Source organism: Delphinapterus leucas, chromosome 17 (genome assembly GCF_059928025.1).
Source record: "Delphinapterus leucas isolate spDelLeu-1000000601 "Yukka" chromosome 17, BTC_Dleu_Yukka2, whole genome shotgun sequence".
NCBI lineage: Eukaryota > Metazoa > Chordata > Mammalia > Artiodactyla > Monodontidae > Delphinapterus > Delphinapterus leucas.
In genome coordinates, this window is record NC_143145.1 from 80,135,339 (window position 1) to 80,155,440 (window position 20,102).

The window sequence follows — 20,102 nt, forward strand, 5'->3', positions numbered from 1 at the left end:
TTTTTCTCCCATCATGGACACATGGAAAATCATTCTATTTTGGCACACGGGGGTAACTGGAGGGCCTGCTTGAAGCTGGGGGTCATTGGTCTAGGGATTCCAAGGGTCCCAGGACACAACCAACTCACCAGGCGCTGGCCCTCTCTGCCCTCCTGTCATCTGTTCATGCACACCTGCTGGGAAGCTCCCATCCACTGGGTCTGTTCATGTGATATCGTGACCTCAGTCAGTGGCTTGATTCCAAAGCTGACAAAGCAAGTGGCGTAACCTGTAGTCTGAAAAGGTGGCATGGTTTCGCTCAGGTTGTTGTTTTGTAGCTGATTTTATCTGCAAAGCCTTGTGTGGTCACTGGCAGCTCATTAGCTGCTATTAGCTGGTCCTCAGATGTTAATTGAGAGATACTGGATTGAAAATAAGAACAAGTGCCAGACACTGAGACATCATTTTTAGGGTTCAGTATTACTTTTGAATACGAATATGAATATTAACTGCTTTTGGAAGAATGATATCTTCTCCCTATCCAACCAGCCACAAATTCTATTGAAGTAACTTATCCTAGCCCGGAGTGGGTATTTTCTGAAGCCATATAACAAGGAGACTATCAATAAATCCCCCAAATAGGTCATTGGAATTGTGCTATATCATTACATATTACATTACATGTGGGTGTACTTATTTCCAAAACAAACAAAGAAAAAGTTCTCTGTATCTTAGGCCAAATATTGCCTCTGTCACTCTTAGAATCCATCTTGGCCTTTTGAAATGACACTTTAGGTAAAAATGTTTGAGATGGATGTTTCTGGAAAATGAAATATGGCAGACTAAAAGTGATATTCCAGTCTTTGCGAAGTAGCGTTGATTTTCCCTCCGTTTGCTCGGGGTGGGCTCTGGGATTTGTCCGATTAGAAGCGATGCTCATTAAAAAATGCTGGGTTAGAAGAAGTTTTGCTCTCATAGAAATCCTGCTTTCTGCGTACAACCGGTTAAGTCCATCTGTGAGCTTGGATATGCATAAACCAAACCGACCTCTGGAGAATTGTGTCTAGAGTTCAAAACTAAAACAGGGAAAAAAAACATTCAGACTTTTCTGACAAAGCTAGCAAAATGGGGAGAAAAGCATGGATGGAGTTAACCTAAGCTAAATGTAAGTTAATTCATCCAAAGAAAGTTCAAATAATACTTAACTAAGGGCATAAATGACTAATACGTTACTTCTATATTTTATCTCTTTCCATTATGGCCACAATCCTCAAGAAATCTTGAAAGCATTTGAAAGTTGAAAGAATCTTCCAAGAACTGATCAACACTGATTTCCTGTTTTGGGAGAAATACGCAGGCTTCTGAGCCATCTTGTGATTATTATGATCATATGTTGAGAGGACTTTGGGGGATGACAATAAGATCATAACAGCTACCGAGAGAGTGACTTTATTTTTCATCAAATTCCAGATTATTTAAAAAGCACAGAGCCCTTATGACATAAACAAATGTTAGAACAACTAAAAGGTATAATCCCTACTTTACAGGTAGTAATGAGCAAAGCAAGGAAGTCTTAAATCAAAAGATGGTAGATGCAACATAAATTTATTATGTTGTATAACATTTTTCAGGAGGGAAGTGATTCGTCTAAGGTCTCACTGATGGTAAGTGGGGAGTAAAGGCTAGGGTTCAGGTTATAGTCACTTTCTCTCCTCTGAGCCATGCTGCCTCTGTACACCACCCAGCTCCTGTGGAAACACGTAGGAGACACAGGCATTTGAGAAATACACAAATTCAAACACGTAATCCGGTGAGTCCATTGCCATGATGTTAATCTATGAAAACTTAATTGGAAAGCTGGTTCAAGCAGCTGAATGAAATCAGGGGAGATGCTGTTTTTGTTGGCTGCTTAACCGAAGCGCAAAGAAAGAAAGAACTTTCTCCATGCGCCAGCCTCCGGTTCACATCGGGTTCATCTTATATGGGCCACACACTAGGTGCGACAAGTGTTTAAAAATACCTATCTCAAATAAAGCAGGAGGATGCAAAGTTGGTTCTATTGAGATGTGTTCATTAATTTAGGATTATTTTCTTCTCTTTGTTTTGGTTCACCTTGACATGGCACACTTTTCAAAGCTTATAAATAATAGGTTGACACAAAGAGGTAAACTCATAATATATCTATGAAGGACAGAGAAATCACAGTAGAGGTGGAGCGTGCATTTGTGTGTAGGTTAGAAAGCTCAGAGATGGCAAACATTGGCCCTGAACTGTAAAACCTCCAAAATCAACAGGAGTCGGGAGGTTATAGATGGAGACTGCTCAACTCTGAACCCAATAGCCAAGATCAAGGCCATTTACTGATAACAGGAGACCTTGAACAGTATTTACTAAGGCCTTTTTTTTTAAAGCACTACAGCTCTTTGAGAACACCGAACCCAAACTGCACTTGCACGTAGCCTTGACCATTTGTGCGCTCTACTTCTTACGTCTACGCTGAGGTAGCTCTCTATTCTTAGCTCTATGAACTCTAGGTAAATGGCATTAAAAAATAAATAAATAGGCTGAGATACTATAGCCGCACTTTCATGAGAACCCAAACCATTATGTAATGATAGGGAGCATGCTCTTCACAACTTCTAAGGAAGTCAAATCCCACTGAATGACTTGCCCACCGTTTTCTGCAGAGGACCTCCACAGGTTCAGCTGAGGGGCTAAGCTCAGGATGAGAGACAGAGAAGAGGTAACTGGCTCCACTAACTAGAGAGAGAATTTAGAATTCCAGGGAGCACTGACCTCCAAACAGGGAGCATGTAGCTGGCCTGATGGCCTAAGCCTGGGGGTGCAGCATGGAACAAGGTGGCCAAAGAAAAAACCCCTAGGGATGACGGGGAAAGGAGTTTCGAAGACAGAATTGTTGACCGTTCGACTGAAGCTGTTTGTTGCTGTAATAGTTCATTCTCCTTTCCCTGCAATCTCCTTTTATTAGCGTCAGCTGCCGAAGAAAGCAGGCCTTGTGTGGGGAGTTTTGTTTTTGCTGGGCTTTGCTTTTTGGGAGGTTTGGGTGGGTGAGGAAACCACTGTCTAATTTGACATCGGTGTCAACGTAGTACAGGACAGGAACCTCACGTGAGGGGCAGTGGGGTGACTGTTCATACATCCAGCTAGTTAAATGGAAGCAAGGAGCTTGGGGCAAGGGATTCTGACTTCATGGACATGGAATGGAAGTTAGAGCCGATTTCCTCCAGAACCCAGAAGGAAGGGAAACCATAGATACTACTGGGAGAAGTACTTTTTTGCCTGTATTTCTCTCTCTCTTTGGGAAGCGGGTAGTTAACAAATACATATCTTGACACAACTTTTAATTTTCTCACCTTTGGGAGATGTTAAGATGAAACCGTGCATTTAATTTTATAGATGAAGACATGAGAGCTCTGAGTCACTTTTCCAGGGCCACTCAGGGATTAAACTGAGATCTGGCTCCAGGGCCATGTTGATTCCCCCAGGCTACACGAAGGTGACAAGGACCCCTGCTGGGAAGCATACTTACCCTGTGGGTGGGGAGGACCTCTGCTGACTTCTGCTCTAAAAAGCTCTTGTCTGTATATTAGTGACTCTCTTTAATTATCTGTTTATTCAGATCCCTAAGGAGATAGGTAGGAGATTTAAAAGGAACAAATGACCATTGACCTATTGTCACTTTCATTTTATCTTTCAACATTGGTTCTTCAACAGAGTCAGTCTTCTTGGGTGAATTTGCTCCAGAAAATAGAATGCTTCTGTTCCTTTTTACAGAAATTGTAGGAATTGGAAAGTACATATGATGAAAACGTGGGGAAGAATTCATTATGTGCAAATAAGGGGCAAGTAGGCTGCAATTAAACGTGAGAGTTCAATAAATTACTGGAAAAGTAAGAAAGCCAGTTAAATGTAAATGGTTACAGGCGAGATCAGATGCTAATTACAAGCAGCTGAAAAATGTGGGTGTTAACAATCACAGTGAGGATTCTGGATTCAGTTTAGAAAGAGGAGGTTAAGGGAGACCTCAGCACAGCTGTTTCTGACAAGTGAGGGTGGCAGAGGTCAGAGCGGGAATTGGAGAATTGGAGGGTGGACACGGAAGCAGCTCAGGGGTCAGCAGAGCACGTCAGGGGCAAACTTGGCTCGGACTCCACCGAAGAGTGAGATACAGGAGACGTGGGGACATGCAAAGTGTGGGAACATGCAGGGAGAAAAGGTGATCTCCCTTTTATCTCGAATGAGAGAGAGAGAGGCAGGGAGAGGCAAAGCGGGAGAGAGTAGGAGGGAAGGGAGGAAGGAAGGAAGAGGGAGGGAGGGAGGAAGGAAGGAAGAGGGAGGGAGGGAGGGAGGAAGGAAGAGGGAGGGAGGGAGGGAGGGAGGGAGTGTTATTTTTTAGGAAATAAACACGGAGGCAGATTATGAAGCGTCAATAAGAAAAACAGATACTGTGCTAAGTGAAGACTGGTTCACAAAGTGACAGCGTGGCACAGATTCTTGAATTTTTTAGTGACAAAAGACCTAAGAGAAGTGGATAATTATGTAATCAAAGTACTCGACAGCACAGAGATAACAAGGGATAATTCCACACTGAATGCTCCTAGTACACAGAGAGATCGAAAGAATCATCAGTGGAAATAATGAAATCAAACGAAAGCTTAAAACAGCGAGGAACAAAGAAGAGAGTTTTAAAAATGTAGAAGAGAAGACAAACAGGTCAAGCAGCAGGAGGTTAATGGGAAAAGTACAGTAGTTAGTTGTTAAACTGTGCATATCTCATATAGTTCCCGTTACCTATCAAAGGTAGTTATAGCATAAGACGTAAATAAGGCACACAGTTTAAATGCCTTGACCAGCTGGTAAATGAAGTCGGGGTCAAAGCCAGGCCTGTCTCTAAGCCAACACTTCACCACGACTGATTTTTTTTTTTTGTATTAACGAGCATGAACAGTTTTGGAAGATTTTACTTTAGCACACATTAAATATTTCCTTCTACATGGCTAAAAACGTTATCCCATTTCACAAAATTAATTACAATTTTCAATATACGTAGTGCACATTTCACAAGTTGTCCTCAAAATATGATGGTCTGGTCTGTCCAAATCAGGATCCAGTCCCAGTTACAGCAGCCTAGTTGTATTCCTTACCTCTCCTTTAATCTAGAAGAGTCTTTTTTTTCATGACACTGATCTGTCCTGTCAGATGTTTCATCATCTGGGTTTGTCTGATTACTTCTCTGTGGCAGCTTTTAACTTATTCTTCTACGTACTTTCTTGTAAACTGAAAGTTACACCTGAAGGCTTGACAGATTCAGTTTAAATGCTTTAGTTGAGAATACATCCCTGGTGATGTGTAGACACGTAGGCAGTCCACTTGGGGACGCACAGTACCTGGTTGTTCCACCATTAGAGCTGCCAAGTTTGGTGGCTGAATTAGTGTGAAGACGGCGTTATTCTTCATATTGTACAATTTTAGCTTCCCTCCTCCTCCGTCGTACAGTTAAGATCTTGTCCTTGTCATGAGTGTGATCTTTTTTGATGTTAGTTGGGCAAAGCAAGTACAAAATTCACTTCCCCATCCATCCCTCATCTAATAATTTTAATACCAACTGATAATCCTTGTCTGAGTCAGTGATTTCACTGGGGACTGCAAAATGATGATTTTACATTTCTGTTTGTCACCATCTACCTCTACTAGCTGGTATTCTTCTTTAAGTCAGCTTTCCCTTATCAATGAGGGCTACTGGTTTCGAGAAATAAAGGTCTTCCTGGAAAGGCAGAATAAAGGCATAAAGTTTTCAAAGTAAGGGGTTGGTTTAATGGCTATCTCCATTGGTGACAAACTGGTTTTAGTGACTCATTTGATAATCACGAATGACTTATGGATTTTCATGGGCCCAGTGAATTTCAGTTAACTACGATCTTGATAATTGGGCTCAAATGGTGTCAAATTAGGCCGGTGAGAACTACATCAACCTGGCTTTTGTGCCCTTTTGACATGACCCCATTGGTCTTTGAAAGCTTCTTTACTTTTAGTCCCCAGATAACCTGGGCTCACCTTGTGTTTCCCTTTCCCTAACCTGGAGTCAACCGTTTCTTCAAAGGGCTCTGGCTATTTTTAGTCGGGAATAATATGAGAGACCAAGATTTGGGCTAGAAATGGTAAGCAGTGCCCCCCTCCACCCCTCAGCTACACTGTAATCCCGTGGCAAATCTTTTCTAACAGCTTTATACTTATTGTAAATTTTTTCACATCATTATTTTACTAGACATTTTTCAAAAGACTGAATAGTGTCCTATGAAGGAACCATAATTTTTGTTGAATAGGTCTGTGCCGTTAGATTCTAACATAATTTTTTTTTAAAGGCTATTAAGCATTAGGCCCAGGAAAATTGTATTGGCCTGCAAAATTTTCACTGTCTTTAACCTGTTGCTTAATGCTATCCTTTACCAAGCTATTCCACAGATATTATTAGACTAAAATGTTTTTTTTTGTTTGTTTGTTTGTTTGTTTTGCGGTACGCGGGCCTCTCACTGCTGTGGCCTCTCCCATTGCGAAGCACAGGCTCCGGATGCGCAGGCTCAGCGGCCATGGCTCACGGGCCCGGCCGCTCCGCGGCATGTGGGATCCTCCTGGACCGGGGCACGAACCCGCGTCCCCTGCATCGGCAGGCGGACTCTCAACCAGTGCGCCACCAGGGAAGCCCTAAAATGTTTTTAATAAGAATTCTCAAATTCTCTTACCAGTAGACAGTCCCAGAAAAGCAATCCAAAAGGAAGAGAATAAACAACACGTTATATTTTCTCTGGATTTACTTGTTGGTTTCCGTTTTGGGCATCATTTGTCCATCTTTACTTCCGTGGTAACATCTGTAGGCATGTTATGTTGGTCAGTGCTTAATTTTGTGGAAAAGAATCAGAATTAAGAACTGAAGGACGGTGTTCTGATCTCCTGGTTCTGGAGATGAGAAAATTGGGACTCACAGAGTTGGTGGTGGAGGCGTGATGAGGAATTTAGGACGTCCACCTCTATGCCAATTCTCTCCATTTTCATTTACAATTCTGCTACTCACGTCTCTGCTAGTGGCCTTGCGGACTGTGAACGTGCACGCACAGTTTTGTAAGAGGGAAAGGCAAAGATCAAAATAGAATTTACCGTGGTGCGAGCTGGTGACTGCAGATAAAAAAGAATGAAGAATTGAAATCAGAGTAATCAGAATTTAGCTACAGAAAACAGGTGGGGATATGGTGTGGGTAAAAAAAAACACAAAAAAACAAACAAAAAAACCCCCCCAAAACCAAAAAGAAAAACCAACACAGGAAAAGAGTTAAGAAGTCAGTTTATGGCAGTGCATTAAAACAGAGAATGTCTTATCAAGAGATGAGACCTTAGTGGGGCATTTTAAATGCTTTCCAGGGAGAACAGTCAGTGGGTGAGACGCCAGTGATGGACATCTGGGCCATGTGTAACGGGCAATATTGCACTGAAAAACCCAAGGCCCAATACATTGACACTAGCAATATTTTTATGATTCAACCTTGTTACATTTCTAAAGATGCTAATTATATTTAGCCAAGTATTCCTTATCTATACTGCAAAAGGTCAGAAAAAAGCAGTGCTAAATGATATTGATGTTGGCGTAATTCCTAGTTTTTAACAACGAACTTTAATCCTCTCTTTATTTTATTAAAATATCAAATCACTATGTTGTACACCTGAAACTAATATAATATTTTAAGGCAACTATACGTCAGTAAATAAACCAACAGCCCAACCAGCTGAGGGAAAGATGAGGAGATTCTTTTATAGGGCCCGCACGCCGTCTGGTGGAGGAATAAGTAGCCAACATCTTGCACACGGATGTCCTAATGTTACCTTCTCAAAGGCAACTAAAAGGTTTTGTTTTACTATCAGCAACACCTTGATCTTTGTAAAGGTTAACAGGGCCTGTGGCCTTAGACATTTATTGCCAGATGATGACATAATGAAAAATTTTTTTTCTTCACTCGACCCCATGTGGGTCCTCTCCATACGTATGTATTGGTGGGAAGAAATGCAGTTCTTTCTCCTCTGACATCCTGGGCTGTTAATTTTAAGATTGGAGTCACCTCGTGAAAGGAGTTAAATTGTAATCAACAACAGCATTTTTGGTATCGTTAAATGCTGCCAGGCAATGATACCTGCTGTAGCAAACGTTGTCTCTCTGCTCCCGCTCCCCCATGTTTTAATACATTAAATTTTTGAAGGGCTGCATTAAGAACTTTTCAGAGTTCTAAGTTTATTAATCTTTTTGGCTTTCTTTCAAGATATTCTGGCTTATAGTTGTATAAGAATACTAGATTCTTGTACTAGATCAATGCAAAAAAGAATTTGATATTTATATCTCCACTTTAAAATAAAGACATAATATTCTTTTAGAAAGTGTCAGACCCTTTCAAATAGTTTGCTTTTTCTGTTACATCAGTCTTGATGTAATAAAATTGCTAGGAAGACGGCAAACACTGAGGAAAAATATAACAAAACATTGAAGTGCATTAGAGTACTCCACACAAGAGTTAAATGGAACCAAAATTACCAAATCATCATAAATTAACATCTCACCTGAGGATGTTTCTGGTGGTGAAACTAAGAGCTACCATATTAGCTGAATCTCCTCTAGAATATTACTTCATATGCTGAAAATTATTTAAAGTGCTGAATACTTACACTTTTGCATACACTTAAATGCAATTATTTAGGTAAAATCTTAGCCTCGATTGGACAACCATCCATTTCAAAGTGGAGTTAGGGGACGTATTTGTAGGTATAAAACAAAAGCTTGTCATAAAATATAAAAACCTCTAGAAATGCAAACATCTCTTACAATTTTATTTTCATTAATAGATTAAGGGAGATACTCTTATCTTAAAAAATAATTTAGAGGAAGAAAAAATACAGTTTGTGAATCGCCCTGTGGTCCTTTGCACCTGGGGAGATGAGATCAGATGAATTGTGTGCCACACACTCACTGAGGCACGGGTGTGACTTGGAATCAAATCTAGCCTTTTTGTTCTTTTCATTACATCTAAAACCAAAGGTTTAAGATGCCTATGGATACCATTCCTTGTTAAAAGTCATTTCTTATTTCCAGGACTGCACGTAGAGAACCTACTTCACTTACCATTATAAGCTTTAGTGCCGTTTCTCATGTCAAATATAAATACTTAAGATTTTGTACTTATGTTAAAAAAGAGAAACATGCAAATTAAATAAGTACTGGTTGAGTATTTTAACCTACATAAAAGTGTGCTATTCAGGAATATCAAAATTAAGAGAATTTTGTAACATCATTCTTCCTGAGAAATAATTTCAAGAAGAACATTGAAACTCATACATGTTTGCAGAGATAATCCTTTTCTGTTTATAAAGGTTATTTGGAAATCTGTAACTCCAGGTCATTTCTGCCTTCTTTGCTTGCGTGGAAGATTGAGTAATGGGGTTAATTTGGAGAACAAGAACAATATATAATGACTCGTGAGTTTTCTTTATAAGTTCAGCCAAATTGAGAGCGTAGCCAAAGTCAACAGCTCTACAAACTAGTTTGATTTCAAACGCACGAGCGATGTGTGGTTACGGCCTTTAGTGTCATCTGAGTTTCTGCAGCTTTTCAGTTAACAAGAGTGTTGCCATATATTTTAGCACACTCCCAACCTACTGTGATTAAATTTCACATTTTGGGGTATCAGTATTAAAGTAACAAATGAGGATGGGGTATTACATTCAAAAATAAAATATCAAGGGCTAAACATTTTAAATAAATTATGTGATATTAATAAATTAAATAGCTATCATAAGACTAGCAATATTTTAACTCTGACATGAAGATCAAATCTATAAGAACAGCTGTATTTAGAGTAAGCAAATAGAACAGAGCCCACTGAGATTGGATTGACATATATACACAAATATATATGAAATGGATAACTAATAAGAACCTGCTATATAAAAAAATAAATAGAATAAAATTCAAAAAAAAAAAATTGGTGATGTGGCCACAAGGCCATCTTTGTTCCTTTGACTTGCCCCGAGTAACAGCGGGCCTTCCATGGTCCCATGTTATTTTTTTCTGGGAAAAACTCACCTTCAAGAACATTTAAGAGGATTGTTTATATTTATATTCTCCTTCCTGAAAAAGTTGCAAAATGTCTTTAACCTTAGTCAATTTCATTTTAAGGGGGGTTATTTTCTCCATTCCTTTGTTAACTCGGAATGCCAAAGTGTAAGTCCTTTCATTGCTAACTATTAAAATATAAATATGAATTGATTAAAAATATAGTGGTGATAGTCAACATCTTTCTAGTATATGTCATTAAAAAATGCTGGCTTTTGGGTTGAAACACATTTTATCATATTAAAGAAGTAACCATCAAAAAAAAAAAAAAAAAAAGAACTGAGCCCTCTGAGGGGTTTCTACCAGGTCTTTATAGAGCATTGTTCTTCCTTATCTCTAAACTAGAATCACAGCCCCTGCTACTGGCTTTCAGACAATCCCAGGCATCTCACCTCCAGCAGGCTTCTCAGGAGCACATTCTTCAGCCCTCTTCGCCCCAATTCTACCTGGGGAAACGGCCGGACCACCCGCTCACAGATACAGATGCTCCCACCCTTGGGATGAGTCGAGGCCACCACTTCTAGATCACTTTTCTCCTTTTCCTTCCTTTAAACCCAAACAAAATATACAGATGTCTTCTGTCACCAGTATCGACTCTATTGGCGCTATTCGGAATCTCCTTTTCAAAACATGAATGCATATATTCTTCCAACGTTCAGAGGGTCCCAATCTTAATTCACTGATTTGTTACTTATGGACCACTTACTGAGTGACTCCTATGTCCAGGTTATTGTTTTAGGCTCTAAGGACACAGCAGTACGTTAAAAACAACCCCTGCTCTCACAGACTCACATTCTGAGAATCTGGGGTGATAAAGTTAATTCGTTTAGGGAGACCCATGTAATAATGGAGGCCGTCCTAGGGGCTTGCCCATGCCACAGATCTAAACCTCAACCAGCCTGATTTCTGGGAAACACCTGACAAGGAATCCTAACACCCACCAATCACAATCCTCCAATTCGCCTTTAGTGAGCTCAACTCACCCTAGAAAATGGGCCCTGCCAGGCTCGTAAGGAAACCCCCCGCCTCCTAGTCAGTCAGGCCCTGTTTCCAGGTTGCCTCTTCTGAGCTCTGTGAACTCACTCTTGACCCCAAACCTCCCTCACTGCTTGTGGGGCTCTGTACTCCCCAATCTGTGGATTGTTTTCTCTTGGATAAAGGACATCAAACTCATCACCAAATTGTTTTAGTTTTATAATTGTCAGGGGGAACAGGAAAGAGTGCCCGAATGTTAGGAGGTAGGGATAAAATCAAATAAACGGACAAGGAAATGTTGGTATTGCGAATGCTACAGTAAACAGGGTAGTGGGACTGAGAGTTGTGGACAAGGGAGGATTTTAGACCAAAGCATGAGTGGGGATGGGGAGTGGGGGGCTCTCCGGATAAATCACATCCAGGCTGGGGTCAGGGTGACACTGACCGCAAGTGACATGCTGCCCGCCAAATACAGGATTCTGCTCTGAGTGAGCCCTCAATAAACGCTGAACCCAAGCACCGATCTCCAACATATGTATATTTATCGCAAATGAATCACACACATGCTTCGTGTTAAAGAATGGAAAGTCAGATTAGTTTGAATAGCCGTAGAACACCTTTGTACACACTGTTTCAAACAGTAACATTTGGGACCTCCCTGGTGGCGCAGTGGTTAAGACTCCGCCTGCCAATGCAGGGGACACGGGTTCGAGCCCTGGTCCGGGAAGATCCCACATGCCGCGGAGCAACTAAGCCTGTGCGCCACAACTACTGAGCCTGCGCTCTAGAGCCCGCGAGCCACAGCTACTGAGCCCACGTGCCACAACTACTGAAGCCCGCGCGCTTAGAGCCCGTGCTCCGCAACAAGAGAAGTAACCACGATGAGAAGCCCACGCTCTGCAACAAAGAGTAGTCCCCGCTTGCTGCAACTAGAGAAAGCCCACACGTGGCAAAGACCCAACACAGCCAAAAATCAATCAATCAATCAATAAATAACCACCCCCCCCAAAAAAAACAGTAACATTTACTCCCATTACAAACATTTATAATAGGTTTTCAAGGAAAAAAAAACACCCACCTCTCAGCCTTGGTGTTATTATCATGTATTTATAACATGCGTATATGAAACTTTTATTTGCATATAAGTTCACTACATTAATAAGAGTGACCTCTTCAGCTCAGGGAACATTAAATCTGACATTGATTTGTAGGAAGGATGAACATTTCTTTCTCGAAAATGTTACTTCGTCCTATGCCCTCCTGTGCTCAAAAGCCCAGACCCAGTTAAAAATCCCAGGCTGGGGGCAGGACCGCCCACTTGCATCAGCTGTGCTCGTGTTTTCACTTCCAAGCCTACTGATGTTCTGAGTATTTGTAGTATTTATTGTTGCTACTTCCTAGTCAACATAGATTCTGATAGAAAACTAAAACTTATACTTTCTACCATTCTTGATCCTACGATTAAAAATGATAAAATCTGTTGACAACAGAAGAAACAAGCCTTTCCCACAGGGACAAAAATGAAAAACAAAGCGGGAAAAATGTTAACTACAGAAACTACCATGTCGGACCTTTTATAATTAACAATGTTCTAAAAAGGACACTGAAAGGTGCCCTATGCAGACGAGGAAAATATAAACCAAAAAGCAGACACAGAGGCATAAAATCAAAGGACATGCACTCCTTTTAAGTACTCTTCTATCCCCAGGGTGAAAGCAAGGAAAGACACTGCTGTACATACGTCTGTGTTGACATCTACACGAATAAACAGCAGCGCTAAGAGAGTTTACACTCAAGAGAGTAAAGGGCAGGAGAGAATTTTCGGAGGAAAAAAGGCAGCTGCCTTTACTCTCATGGACCTCTTTTATTGGTGCCTAATTAACACACATAACTTCATTCAAGAGAAGTGCCAACTAAACTTGTCGCTCGCCACCTGGCTCTACAAGGATGAAGTCGGTAGCCAGCGCAGCCGTTGACCTTCAACGTCCCCTGAAAGGAGCTCGGGGTGGAGATCAGGAGCGGGGCATCTGTGCTCTGGGAAAAACTTGCAGAACAGGTCTTCAGATAGTTAGATATTTTCAAGAGAAGATTTTATGAGCTCCAATTCTTGCATCTCCTCGTATCTAGAAGAGCACTAAAATCACAAACGGTGGCATCTGCTCCACGTGTGTGCCTGACTGCACGTCCGCCCTTCACTAAGATCCTATATAGCACTGACCTTCCCCCATCACCTTGGAGCAGGTCCTCAGAGCTATCTGAGACGCCGTCTCCAGGACTATAGTTCTCATTTTGCCCCAAATAAAACTTAACTCATAACTCTCATGTTGTGTTTTTTTTTTTTTTTTTTAGTCGACAGGAGCCAATTGAAAAACTATTGTATTGCTGATTGTATGACGTCTCTAAGTCCATGCTAATAAGTTGGTAATTATCTCCAAAGAAAGCAAGAAATGTTGTGATGTACTCAACAGAATGGACTTATTTCCACCTTTCCTACTGTAGCTTTCCTCGGAGCAGCCCAAGAAGCCATCTGAGATCACCTAGTCAGGACTCGGGAAGTTGTAAGGTTGCAGCTCCCCAGAATGATTCTGAAAGTCTCTTGCTTCATAGTGTGAAAAAAAAAAATTCAAATGAATAAATTTTAAACATCTCGCTGAATTTATTGAACAATTCACGAATGGGCAGCAGCCAATCTAGCAAATAGAAACGAGCTCCCAGTAGCTGGTCAAGCTGAGACTTTTTTAGGCAGAAGAGGGTGGGAACAGGAAGATACACTGGCAGAAAAGCAGGGTGGTTATGGCAAAGGTCACTTTCCTTTAGGGGGTGGCAAGGGTTTATCAGACAGATGACCTAATTAGTGCTGATCAGATTGTCGATTGACTGGTTTAAGATTCCATTTCCGGGAGAGCCCACGCTGTAATTAAGTCTAAGTCAGGGTTTGGTGACGTGGGCCTTGGCATTTAGGGGCCCCGTTTTGGGCTACAGTCTTGTTTTTAACAATACAGAAACATTTATCTAAAAGAAAATAAATCATCAAGTTCAAACTTTCTAAAAAAAAGCTCCCCGCCCTCCTATTTTTTCAGAGACTTAGGTCATAGCTCCAAATTCTAAAGAGGCCAAATTGTTAAGTATTAAGCTAAGTAGGCTACAGCTAGGTGTTAGTTCTGGGCCACATGAGTGATTTATATGTGCCGTACAAACACCACGCACACTGTTATACATATGCAATGGGGCTCCTTTTACACAACATTTACTCGGAATTAAAAGATACTTTAAAATTAGATAGAGGATCACAGAAGGTGTTTCTTAGCCTTTATGACAACACTGGACACATATGTATTTATGTGCATCACTGATTAGGGACAAAAACTCTTAAGTGGAGAACAGGAGGCACTGTATCAACAACACATGTCGTGACAAGGTTTTCAAGAGATCCAGTGTGGCCAGAGTGAAGAAAAATCTGCACCTTTATTTTGGTGGAATAAAAACAGAATCAGTAATGGGAAACAGATAACATCGCTACAGCTCAGATCCTTCTGCCCATCAAAAAGACGTACCACGGGAAATGTTACCCATACAATGCTCCACTAGGCCACTCAAAAAAAGCTGCCAATCAAAGGGAATTTTGAAAAGGATTTTCAATCACTTTCAGTGAAAACATTCTTTATTGGTGAGTGAAAACGTCCTTACACACGTCATGCAAAACAATTGACGTCACACAATCTCTTCTGAGAGGATTATAAATTTTAAAAGTTACAGCGACTGCAACAGTACAAAGAATTCAGGAAAACTCTAAACGAAGCAGAACACTTTGTAGAACACACGAAAGTACTGTTCATCCCTCTGGATGTTTGATCCTCCCTCCCGATGGGAATCTATTTTGGAACCATTATGTACAGAAATGGCAGTCGTTTTTGTATGTGCGTCTACAGGCACTCCATCTAACGGACTAAAAAGGAACTACAAGAATAACGTTTCCAATAATTTTACAGGGTTTGGTTAATTGTTTTCTCCATTTTGTTAATCCCAAACAGGGCAATGCCCTTCTATTTAAGATGCTAACTTGTTTCAATAGATTATTTCTGCAGGAATACGGCTTTGCCCCTTGAAAATGCAGTTTATCCCTGGTAACCTTTCTGGACAGAGGCTGACTTTTTGAACGGTCATTTCTATATTCTCCAGGTTATTTTCAACTAGCGGAAAGGAACAGAGCTTCCCATTCGGAGAAGACTCAGGACTACGCCTCTTACTCTGGATTACGACACCGAGAACAAGTTTTCTCTGCGGCGCTGAGATCAACACTTCCGCGGTATCCGCCCCTCACACGGGTAAGTTCAGCTCCTGGAAGCGAGGGGAGCCCCGGAGAAAGGTCACGTCCAAAGCTCCTCCTGGCACATTCCAGTCAGGCGGCAGCGAGGAGGCACAGTGGGCTTTGCCAGACACCCTGCAGCGAGCGCTGCTGTAACAAAGGCCTACAAGTTCAGAGGTGGCCTTGCGCCCGGGCAGCGGGAGGAGAGAGCCGAGGCCGCCTTGAGCCCTGAGGACAGCAGCCAGCCCGGGCTCCGAGAAGGCAAGGGGTGCTCGCGGCTGCTGGGGGGACACGCCTACTAGCGACAAGGACCTGAAAGGCGCGGCCAGTGAGGGCTCAGGGGGGAATGCGGAACGTGCTGCGGGAAGCGGAAGGTAAAGAGATGCCGGCGACACAGCGGCAGGAGGCTTGGCTGCAGTGCAGCCGCGGGGACAGCCAGAGGCGTGAGGGAGAGACTCGGGACACCGAGCTGAAAAGACTTCCAAGCAAGGCAGAGAAGGCGCAGCCTGCTTTCTCCCTACTGATTATGGTAAAACGTGAGAGGAAGCAGATCAATTGAGGAAAGGACTGTTAAAAAAGAAGGAAACATGACTTGATGACTTGGAAATTGTTAGTTTACTCGAACGGCAAAGACATTAAGAGATTCACTGTCAGCAAAGACGGCTCTAAGGAAAGAGATGAGATTGTGGCCTATAACTTTTTGCTAATACCTGAGAAATATAAAAAAAAAAAAGTCACATTAAAGGCTCTTTAAAGAGATTAAGAGTGTGACTCACAGAGCCCCTCAGCCATCTCAGAAAAGGCCAGAAAGAGAGCTGGATTATCTAGGAAAGCTCTGGGGAGGAGCCTCCGGTCTAATGCAGCAACTTCTGTAACAGGCACAGAAGACCCACGGACACTGCCGTCTTAAACTAAAAGGGACAGAGACAGAATGAAACGAAAAAAGATGGCTGGACCTCCCACGATTCCACAGGCAAGAAACAAGCTGACAAAAGTACTCAGCTGCAGACACCTGCTACCTTTCATGTATAAGGAAGACCCTGAGGGAAAGCCACACGTCTGTGGGATGCTGCTGGGAGCCACAGAAGATATTCGCAGGCCCCGAAACCTAACGGACTGTGCCTGGCTGAACTTCTAAATCGCTTGGCACTGCTGCCTCCTTCTTCCCTTCCAGTTTCTATTTTCTTGAACAGGAAGGTTTGTAACGATTATTCTATGCCTGTCTAACCCTTATATTTGGGAGCAGATACCTGGGTCTCTAGGTTCACAGATGGAGAGAAACTGTGTCCCAGGATGCACACCAAGATGCTCACTCATACTTTAGATGAGGAGATTATCCTGGATTATCTGTGTGAACCTAATGTAAGCACTAGGGTGCTTGTAAGAAGACAGCAGGAGGATCAAAGTCGGAAGTAAATGATGTCAGGACAGAAGCGGAGACGTGGAGGGATACGGCTGCAAGGGAAGGGATGCCACCCGCCTCTACAAGTTGGATGAGGCGAAGAAGAGACCACTCCTGGTGCCTGCAGAAGGGACCTGTGACAGGTCACCTTACACGACAAAAGGGATTTCAAGGATTCGGTTAAGGTTACTGTGGACCTTGTGATGGGAGGTCATCCTGGAGTATCTGGCAGACCCATCTAATCACATGAGTCCTCAGAAGCAGAGACTCTTTCCCGACTGTCCTCAAAGAGATGTGATGACGCTGGAGCCAGATACATACAGTATTGCTGGTCGTGAAGATGGAAAAGGGCCACAGGCCCAGGAATGCAGGTGGCCTCTCCAAGTTGGAAAGGCAAGGAAACATTTCTCCCCTAGAGCCTCCCCAGAGGAATGCTGCCCTGTTGACACCCGACTTTAGCCCAGTGAGACCCACGTGAGACATCTCACCTATAGAAGAAACCTAGGCTATTTTAAGCCACTAAATTTGTAGTAATTTGTTACAGCAGCAATAAAAGACTACAAAAAAAGACTAACCAGGAGGGGTGACCAAAGATGAAATGGTGTCTGGGAAGAAGGAAAAGCTTTTCTCTCATCCTGCTGTAGCCTCCCTCACTCAGGAAATATGTGGCGTCAGCAGAAACGCAGACATTTACGCTGGTAACTCTTCAGATCCAGTCTGGCTGACAGAATTTACATTCCTGTATTTCTACACTCATTTGGTCTTGCAATAGACTACATTCTGGGTCGAACACTTAGAACAGTGTTTAGTATATGTAATGGGTCCTCTAGAACAACGTGCTGAATGAATAAGTGAATGTGGTCACGATAGGCTCTGCGAGGGACTGGAGTTACTCTAAAGTGCTGGTGGACACATCTCCTCAGGAACTGCTGACCTTTGTCTTTGTTTCTAGTTTAGGATGGTCAGAGTCCTGTAAAATACAAGGCTAAACTGTATTTTCTGACATGAGTAAACAGCTAAATCAGCAAGGAAAAAGGATGTGTAAAATCTTAATAGGAGAAATAATTATCGTATGATCAAAGTATTTCAAAATCAGATACAGATACTTTTCGGTACACATTACAGAAAATTTTTCAAAGTATTTGGTCAGAAGATTTCTTAATGGCTGTTGATCAATGCAGCATCAAGAAACTTTAGTGCAGATTTTACCAAATGCATTTATCAAAATGGGGTTTTGTTCATTTTCTCTGCAAACAAATGTTGTTGCATTAACTCTGATCATGTATCAAATTGGTTTGCCTGAATATTTAAAAGCTATCAACAGAAGCCAGCCCTTGCAGCTAAAACCTCAAACATATTTCTCAAGATCTATTCCTAGTCCAAATTTGTCTAGACTAAAGCTGGAAGACAGAATAAGAATAAAACCAAAATTTATCTGTATAAATAATAAAAGTAACTTTTTACGCTCTAAGTGTTTTCCTCACTAATATGGCACGTTACCGTTCCTACATGCTACTGCAGGGGTAGGAGCAATATCATTTTAGTTGCTGGAGTATCACAGTGTTAAGAATATCTGCTTCTTGTAGTGTCAGGCTTTCATCTGTTAGCTCTTTGTTTGGAAATGAAGTCACGAGAATAAAGTCAAGAGCTGCAAATTCAGGACGGGACCGTACAATAAAGTCCCGAACATCCAGGATCCTGAAGAAATAAGATAAAAATAATTTGTGATACAAAAGTTTTATTGTCAGTTAAGCTTTTAGCTAAAACTAGATAATAAAAAAAAATCACACAATTCTTATCCTTACTTAAATGTGTTGTAACCTTCTTTAAGTTAATTTCAATGGATGGATTTACCTTGGCTTTACGGTAAAATGTGAGGATTAACTTTGGAGCGCACCTGACATCTACTCTCACTGTAAACAGACACAGTCTTTAGGTGAGTTATGCATCAGAGAAATGTCAACAATGTTATTACACTACAGGGCCTATTTTTTCAGAGTATAAAATATCTTAGCAGCACATGACCCAGAAAAAGTTACCTCAGATGAGCCTGTGTCAGTGTGAGTCTATAACTATGAAAAGTGTAAGTTATAAAAATAATTTTAAAAAGTACTCTCACATATATACAGTAGCTCAACTAAGATCATAAATGTATCTTAGTGGGATACAATGAACAAATGTGTTATTAGCACAACAAATGCACAATGAATGTTAAAACGGCATTTAAAACTGTTTATTTGAAGTACTTGGCAAGAGCACAATTAAACTTTATTTACACTATAAATTTATGTTATAAAGAATCTGCTATGTAGAAAGTTAATCCTAATCAGGGTTATCATAAATTTTTAAAGGAGTAAAGTCCAAATCAGGTTTTACTAAAGCAAAGCAAATCTGATTCAACTTCTCATGGTTTTAGCAATGGTGCAAAACTATAGCTTTTAACAATTTTCTTTATTTTTGAGTGGTATCTGCATTTGCACCAGTATTTGGACAGTTTACAGAGGATGTTTAAGTCCTAAGTGCTTCACTTCTTACACACAGCTATTATTCTCTTAAAATTTTTGTTTTCTGTCAAAAACTTACTTCAAAAGTAAATGTAAAGAATTTCGTATTCTTCATTACTCAAGCTGCATCCAGTTTTACAAAGATAAGTCACCCCAAGCTTACCTGTGTGTGCTATTGAATCTTTGTATCAAACGGCTCCCGTCTGCTAACCTGATCTGAATTTTGGTCGTTGGCACGGAATCATCAATAAGAACAACTGCATTAAGTAGTGACTTCTCCTCTTCTTCTGGGGAGGAAGGCGTACTGACTATTTCAGGTGTGAGGCTAAGAAAGAAGAACTAAAGAATCAGGATGTAAATCTGAACACACAAGATGCACAGCAACCTGAAGACAGTAGAACGAACACTTAGACTTTCACCTGACCTCCAGTCATCCCGCCGTGGCTTCTGCCCCAGTGGGGACACGGCTTCCTTGGGGTCTCCTATTCTTCCACCTTCTTTCATTATATGAAAATTACCTTGGGTCCTATGATTCTGATTTAGTTTATCCAGCCTCTTTTGAAAGCCTAACTCTGTATTCCTTCCTCCCCAATCCCTTTGAAATTTCCTGAGACTGTTCAGCACAATGGTCTTCAGTCAGAAACCTGAGGAGCAACTTGGAGTTAACGTCCAAGACTGACCATGAGCACAGACAGACTTGGTTTCAGATCCCAGCTTTGTCAACTGTGTGACCTCAAGTACCTAAATTAATCTCTCTGAATCCCAGTT

The 20,102-nt window shown here is 41.4% G+C and overlaps 1 protein-coding gene across 3 annotated transcripts in view; it reads right to left on the reverse strand.

Moving 5' to 3' along the window:
- Positions 1-4,360: 4,360 nt before the first annotated feature.
- The window catches only part of UBXN2B (UBX domain protein 2B), a 40,486-nt gene continuing 24,744 nt past the window's right edge, over positions 4,361-20,102 (reverse strand). The window contains exons 7-8 of one of the 3 annotated variants that reach the window (XM_022556791.2): positions 19,498-19,659; positions 4,361-18,528 (exon numbers count right to left, since the gene is read on the reverse strand). In XM_022556791.2, coding sequence (XP_022412499.1) covers positions 18,366-18,528; positions 19,498-19,659 — 325 coding nt within the window. In that variant the 3' untranslated portion in view covers positions 4,361-18,365. Of the gene's footprint in view, positions 18,529-19,497; positions 19,660-20,102 lie in introns of those variants that run through there. The other 2 variants (XM_022556792.2, XM_022556793.2) reach the window with 2 other exon arrangements.